The sequence below is a fragment of the Phytophthora parasitica genome (assembly GCF_000247585.1).
Source record: "Phytophthora parasitica INRA-310 unplaced genomic scaffold supercont2.4, whole genome shotgun sequence".
Classification (NCBI taxonomy): domain Eukaryota; phylum Oomycota; class Peronosporomycetes; order Peronosporales; family Peronosporaceae; genus Phytophthora; species Phytophthora nicotianae.
Genome location: NW_008648990.1, coordinates 1,458,899 through 1,466,928, shown reverse-complemented (window position 1 = coordinate 1,466,928; position 8,030 = coordinate 1,458,899). Strand labels below are relative to the sequence as shown.

The 8,030-nt window shown below is 43.6% G+C and overlaps 1 protein-coding gene across 1 annotated transcript; it reads right to left on the bottom strand.

The window, feature by feature from the left end:
• Positions 1 to 3,278: 3,278 nt before the first annotated feature.
• On the bottom strand, positions 3,279 to 4,063 carry PPTG_21284 (hypothetical protein; the record flags this gene model as incomplete). The annotated part of the gene is made up of 4 exons (XM_008896537.1): positions 3,279 to 3,439; positions 3,599 to 3,620; positions 3,839 to 3,894; positions 3,988 to 4,063. The coding sequence occupies 4 exons, from the start codon at positions 4,061 to 4,063 to the stop codon at positions 3,279 to 3,281; spliced, it is 315 nt and encodes a 104-aa protein (XP_008894785.1).
• Positions 4,064 to 8,030: the final 3,967 nt, after the last annotated feature.

Here is an 8,030-nt window from a genome sequence, read left to right as displayed (position 1 = left end):
CACCAGTACATCGTGCTCACGGAGCCATAGGTCTTCTCACGACCTAGATGCCCACCAACGGGCGTATCATGTATCTCATAGAGGATACGATACTTGAGGTCCTCATCATGAGGAACGACCACACGAGGTGTGTCCTCAGGGTCAGTGCTGTAGTACAGCACGCCACCATCGTGAGTGTATCGATGCAGCCTCGCGCGTAAGCGCCCAGGCAATTCTTTGTCAGAGGTTTTAAACTGTTCGCTCCCTAGAGCTCGTAGCAAGGCTACACACGTGTCGTCTAGTGCATACGCTGCGCGTATTAAGTCAGGCACTGACGACGTCACAGTTGTGACATGGCCTAACTCGTAGTCTGACCTACGCGACAGCGCGTCGCCCACTACATTAAGCCGCGCCGGCTTGTACTTCACAGTGAAGTTATACTATTACAGTACGGTGCGAGCTGCACTAGGATCTTAATAACACAAGATAAATATTAGTGGTAGAATAATAATGGGATTGTGAAGCAGACGGATCTATTGGTCTTCGCCATAGGTCGCAAACACAAAAGCTCAGCTAACCATGCAGGTCTGAAGCCACTTACCGCCAAGGTTCGGATGACCATGCCCAACCGTGCGAGACTTCGGGCAACCATCACTGGACAAAAATAGCCACCCGTAAACCGAAAAAAAACGCGAAGGTTAACGAATACCAGACGTGATTTATCCAGACGATCCACTAACTCAGCTGGAGTTGCTGTTTCTAGAATTGTTAACTACCTTGCGGGTTTTGTGGTATTCTTCTAATGGATTGTTAGTTGCTGCATATCAAGGTGGCGTGCGGAACGCCTGTCACTCACTAAAACGAGGGTGCAAAATTCACTGAGCGATAATACGCTCGGCTACTTGTCGAAAGAAATAACAAACACAGATGTAACACGCCAAGTCGATAGTACACTTGCTTGTTTGCTAAGAAATTCTTCCTTTTTTTTTAGAAGATCGTTAAGATCATTAAATATCAACTCAATACTCACGCTCGGTAGTTTTTTTTTTACCCACGTAGTCTTTGACGTTCGTGCAGAAATGAATCCAGCACATTAGGACTTTTGAGGCTGGCAATGCATTCTTGCATGTGTTGGGCATTAGTCATCACGAAGTGGGGCGAAAATCTAATCATAAAGGTTTCCACACAATGCGTTTAGTGAAAGCAAGACACCATTCAATACCAGATCCGGTCGCTGAGAAGTACAAAAGAAGATCATAGGGAAGAATTTACCGCGGCAATCAGACATTTCAAAATACACTATGGGTGCTATCGATGTGAAATATTGTTTCTCACCGTGGGTCGCGTTGGACAATCACATACTGCTGGAGTAATCAGCGGCACGTGAGCCCAATTCGAAAAAGAGAAGTCGACGATCCATTGCCAAGGCTGGGCACTAAATTAGCTTCGTCGTACTTTGTATCACACAGAATTATCAATTTTTCACCGACTTTGCAGTGGTTTTCTGCTGCTTGGGTTGCTTGGGTCGTAGAATTTACAATCTCCCTTTCTTGCTTCAGGTTGGGCAAAATAGTAAACAGCCAATTCCACGCCCAAGATCTCGTATGCAATGAATAGAGCTGTGGAATTCAGCGACGCATACTGATTTCACTTTGGCCGAGTAAGTGGGCATGTTGCCAGGTCGAAGTCGATAAAGGAATGACCCTGTTCGTTGTACGCTTGGTCATGCTGCACATGATGATGACGATAAGCTGCTGGAAAAGCACGAGATGCGCAGAACCGTTACGAAATGTGTCTTCGGTCGCTGTAATCTCAGTGATGTCGAATGTTCATGCAGATACCGGATTCTGTTATGTACAAAGAGCACTCTAGCGAGTGTATCTGTTGATGGGAACCATGCAATGGTCGATCTTCAGCTGCATACCCGACAGTGTAATGAATAGTGCACGCCCGATGGCAAAATTGAAAGTGTATTTCATGTAGGTTCTGTTTGACTTGGCTGCCGTCGGCAGGCAAGCTGTAGTTGAACTTTCAAGTTCAAATTTCAACTTACAAATCTCACGATAGCCAATTGGGAATTTCATTGGCTGGACAAACAAAGTTGCTTTATGGTTTGTTGTCCATGACGTCGGATACGTCACAGACAGTGCCAGTGCTGACAGATCAGATGAGGGCTGTCATTGATGAGCGACCGGAAGATGATGGATCATTCACCGCAGTGGACTTGTTTTAAATCCAGTTCCAAAAAATGGTTGGGCCCTAGTTGGGCCAATGCCATTGCTTACTTAAGTTTGGAGCTACTGAAAACGTGGTGAAAAAAACACGAGCGAGACGCAAAGCAGCCTGTAATTGAGCTTTGTTGCCAAAATATGTACAACACACTGAATAATATTAGCGACTTAGAGTGTACGTTTGCATCCTCGCTATCAGTGTGGCCGTTCATGATCTGACTGTTGGGACTTTCGAAGTTTAGGAAGTCACGCAACTAACCACGGTAATACGAGGATTTGTGGTGGTTATTTTAGCGAAGCACCACTGCCAAAGCTACGAAAGCTATTTTTATGTAGTTGATCAACCTTACTCTATCCATAGACACACGTGTTTTTATGGTGGCGGTGCATAAATCACTGGTGATGTGACCATATTCTTTGGTGGGCGGTCCAACCTATATGCCTGGTGATGATTTGCGATTTGTTCGTGATGTTTTCTAAATTTGTGGTGACAGAGCCTGTTTTTAGGCTTGGTCCTTACGATCGATTTTGAAAGAGTATTAAAGCGGCGATCCTGTTTTATTTTCGCGGTCGAGAATACAACGAATGCCTCAACTTGAAGACTACTTGCATCATTTCAAAATGACTGTTTTATATTCACACTTCATATACTTCAAAAATATATAATTAAATTGTCATCCAGGGTAAATCACTGGTTTGGTAAGAGGGGCAGTCTTCAACACTGTACGATTTGGCCTAAAACACTGTAAATCTAGGCTAGACCACTGAGGGTTAGGTTGGGCGCTTCCACTTTGTGAGCCGGGTTAAAACACTGTAGGATAGACCTAACACACTGAAAGCCTGTCATCGAGGAATGCAAGTGTCTTGATATATAATGCGACGTCAATACTCCTTCTCGTGGTTAGTATCTACGACGCTTTGTATGCTCACATGACTGGCGGAGTGTCAAAGAAGGAGGACTACGTGAAGTCCTACAATGAATGGCTAAATTGTCTGGATAGGGAACGTCGTTGGATAAAGTGCGACATGGTGCTCATCTTGGACGCTTGAGTCGTATACAATGCGATTCTACAGCTTGCGTACGTTGTACAGGAACATCTTCACGTTGTACAGGAACATTTTCAAAATCCGGAACGCTTGGACAGCGTACAGATACAGGAGTATCGGAGAAACTGACGCTTCGTAGATGGCTGAAAGCGATTGCGGAAGAAGGGCGAACAGTCGAACATCTTTGATGCTTGTCACGCGATTGAAACCGGCCGGCTGGGGTTTTAAACCCAGGACAAGGGAGCCCTAGTATCTTTGTTGCTTCGATAATATGAGGGCATAGGTTGTACTTGCTGTGGAAGCAACATTGACACGCCCTAGTTGTCGCATCGACTACCCACCGTCCTCCGGCATGCCCTCCCACTGCAGCATGCATGGTACTGACTATTGTCAGCGTCAGTCATCATGTATTGCGAAGAAAATCGAGTTCCAAAAAGCTGAAGCATCACGCGTTTTAGGTACGATAGGCACCAAGCAACATCGTCAGCTCTCCTTTGCGATGCACAGTAATACACCAGTGGGAAGAAATGTCCACAGCAGTCCGAATATCCAAGGATAAACACGCTATAACGTTGTCGTACCAAGTTGTGTGTGCTATCTACGTGAAGAATAGTGATGCAGTGAGGATTTTCCTGCACTGCAGCATACGCTTCCAGCAGTGAATAGCACGTGAGTCCCATTCGAAAAGGTGATTCATTAGATGCATTTCCAATGTTTGGAACGAGGTTACCATTTTCGTAAACAGAGTCGCAAAACACGAGTAATCCATGTCTGTCTTGAGCCGGTTGATGGCTCATCTCGAACATTGATCGTCCACAAATTTCAACAACCGGTAGCATCGAGTCATCTCGATGTTTTGCTCGCCAACGCTTCATGTATCCTTGTACTTGTGTCTCAAGAGGTGGTGGCCGCGCAACTGGGAACACAACCGGGTAAACACGACATGGAGAGTCACACCAGAATACATCGTAATTTCATTCTGTACAAAGACTTTCATCTCTGCTGTCAGTTTTGCCACTCGCGGGGAGCTTTCGCCTGCGTCCAACATTGAGTGTGGTCCGTCTTGATATACGATCAAAAGATCGCTTAGGTCGCAAGTATTGATTTTGTAGCGACAATTGCATGTTCCAACAAGGGCACAACGGGCAGAGGTACATTTGGTCAGGACTGTGCGCATCATGTGTCGTTCCTGAAGTACCATGTTGTCACCGAGAGCGGTATGGTGCATTGTACACGGGTAACAGTCATTTTTCACTGTAGCTCGACTAGGTAAGCTTGCCATAAATCCTTCTAGCGTGCCTCCAATGAATTGACTTGAACACCAAATGAGCTGCCAGGTAGGTCGAATTCTGGAAGGCTACCCCGTCGAGATCGTGCTTTCACTTGACTGCATTACAAGGTATTAGCCGTATCATTTGTCTAAATAGGTGTGGGATATGGTACCTCCGAGTCGTTCAAACTATCTTCTGACGAACTTATACTTTCATCAGAGCTTGGGCGACTACTTGAGCTGGCCATGAGCCCTATGCATGCTACTGTCGCCAAACTATGCAGTCGTTGTACGTTTCCTGTAGGGAATTCGAAAATAGCATATTTCAAACAGCACGAGAAGTCGTCGTCGGGTTCTTCGACAACGGCTTTGGCTGTTGAAAAATGGATCTTATTCTTTTTATGTGTCGGCGTACTTCAGTGCTACAAGCCCATTTTATCAGTGACCCTCCTACCCCTTTAGTGGAAGCGGCCCGTGGCTCGGTGGTGAAAACCTCTGGTACAGTGTTTAGGCTGTCACTCGTTTAAGTACTGTAACTTCGCAAACGCGTCAATAGTTAATATCATCCATCGATTGTTTACCAAACAGGTCGCATAATCAGAGTTGAATCAGTAAAGTTACAGTCATCCCTGAGGATTAATAATACAGAGTGGGAAGGATCCATAAAGGCAACGATGTTCTCCCCCACATCCCACCTACCTACCTCGTGACGTTCAAAAGTAGACTCGACGTAGAGGTCAGTGAAGTTTAAATTTTGATACACAATAAGTATAGTAAGCCTTTAACGTGTTTCTGAGATAAAATTCAATAGCCTGCACTTTCCAATATATATATTATTGGTAGCTCGGTATATAGTATTCTGGATTGTCTTGTTCAGCACAAATTTCACATCGTACTTTTCATGCCCTGGACTGAAGATTAGCGCGTGCTATCGCATCATGTACATAACCCTATATTGAAACCCGGTGAGCTTATCCTCCCTTGATACACTTGGTTTACTTGCAATAAAACACAACTGGTCCTGTAAACAGGCCAGGGTTTGGTTCTCTCGTGAAGCTTGGTATTATAAGATTTATTTTACTGCAGTGGGTTGACGAAGTTAAAATCGTTTCTTATACTGCCTGAAGGTCCACAAATGTTGAAAAAGGTAGCCACTATGTAAAATACATGGGAGAGGGTTGTTTGGAATCAGAATTGGCGTTAGTTAGGGAAGGTTGCCCAGTAAGTGTTTACGTCGTTTATTTGCATGACGTGAATACGCTGATTCCCGTTATAGTTCAGTCGCATTTAGGATATTAATCAGCACTGATCTCGATTTTGTGAACCTTTTTCACTACTGACCTCGAATTCACACTCACAGGTGATTGGCCAAGACTCTCCATCTATTTATATATCGCTTACCTCATTCAAACGAGTGATCATAAAAGACTGACAGCTGTGTGCTGCATTTGCCCCCGCCGGATTGGCAAGCCATTCCAAGTACTCGTCTTTGACGGAGCTTCAAGCTCTTTGACGCGTCTTTTGCTTGAGCTGTCAAGCATCTTACCAGTGTAAGTTATGATAAAGGCAAGCACTACTTCATTCTACTTACGATCGCGTTATTAAATAGCTCACCGTGTAATAGCTGGTATAACTACTGTGCCACGAAGCTTTCTGGGCATTTGTAGCAAAATACGGATCCCCATACTCCGAAGAATTTGCACTTCGTCGTCATGAAGACGCGGCCAGGACCGACCGCCGGTTGATAGAGAGGAAACAATGTCAAAAGCAATGGAAAAAGTGGTCAGCGTTGCCGAACGGTTAATCGCAAAACTGTGATTGAATATACTCCAAACAAAGTCTTCTGGGAAGCACAGATGGAATCATTTATGAGCGATTTGGGATAAAAGGAGTGGAAAGAGAACATGTGGAGATGCCTGAGGTCGTAAACCGGCCAGTACTAGATAGAGGCGTTGCTGAAAATGGTCCTTTTCTCGTGGAGTATGGAGAGCATACAGCAAGTCTAAATATGAAAATAACAAAGCGATTCGATATAATTGCTTCGCCCGATTAGCCCAAATACGTCACGTCCAATATACCGATGGTATCGAAAACTTAGTACTGCAGTTGGTTGACTTTTACGGTAGCTGAAAGCATGCCATTCATAAACGAAGAACAGTGTGATTTGGTAATTAGAACTTTCAAGGAAAGTCTGTCGGATATTGGATCGACCAAGAATTTGATCAATTTACAGACAGAAGTAGACGACCATAGCATTGTTCAAGGTACAACTCATGTTCGAGAGGAAGCTCGTGCAATGTTTAACCACAGGAGGCCTCGGGTGTTACAGAGCCGTTAATGGAGAGTCAAAATGGACAAAACGAGGAATTTTTGCCCAACATGCAACACAACTTTCAAAGAAGCGAAGAGATGACGGCACTTCTCCAACCGCACGCAAAAAATTGCGATCCACAATTTGAATGTGAAATGGCTAGAAGTGAGTAGGAGCTAACTGGTATATTTGAAGTTTACGTTCTTTTTTTATTAAAGATATAGCAGCAAATACACTATTCATACGTCAAGCAGCCTAGTACCCGTCTCGGGTAGCTTTCATTAATCATACAAAGGATTACAATACGCAATATAGACAACAAAGCTAGGGAATAGCTACTACTAAGTAAGGAGATTGGGGAAAACTTACTCTTCATTGTCAATATTATGTAGTTGCCATTCTGGGGGAACTCCAATTGCTGCATAGGGGCATCATCCACAAAGTAGAGATGCTAGCAATATGGTAGGCTACCACAATACGATTAAAGTTGATTTACTAAGCAATATGGTAACCTACCAGGACATTCAGGTAGAGCTAGTTAACAGATAAACTAACCAATCAAGCGGACTACTACTACAACCATCAATGTATATCTATTCGACAATAGTTTGCATGCCAACACTGTCAATGGTGATATGATAAGCTACCACCACATCACTACCATAGTGCAACTTATCAGACATGTAGACTACCCCTATCTCATTAATCTAAACTAGAGTGATTGATACAAAAGATAGAAGTACGTAGTTTTGATTTGTATCTATTCCTTATATTGATGGTGTTGTATGTATATAGAGTAAAAAATGCACTAACATTGCGGGAAGAACTGCAAAATGGTAAACTACCACATTACCTGGAATCTATGTTTAGTAAACATTTTCACAATGTGGTAGACAACCATCAACCCTTTATCTCAGTGCAATTTCCTGAAATGGTATTCCCTTTAGAATTGTATGGAAGTCCTCAATTGACTGTATCACAAGTTATGTAGACCCGAGTCAGCTAGCGTCCTATACCATACCAAAATTTATCCGACTTCCGACGTTTCCGACGCTGTGTGTGGATTTGTATGTTATACAAAAGCAAGTATATTAACAGAAGAAAGTATGGTCATACAATTTTGTTGTTATTGCGTAAAAAGACGTAAAAAGGTAATTACGTTATAAGAATGATTGGCTTTCACGTCAAGTCG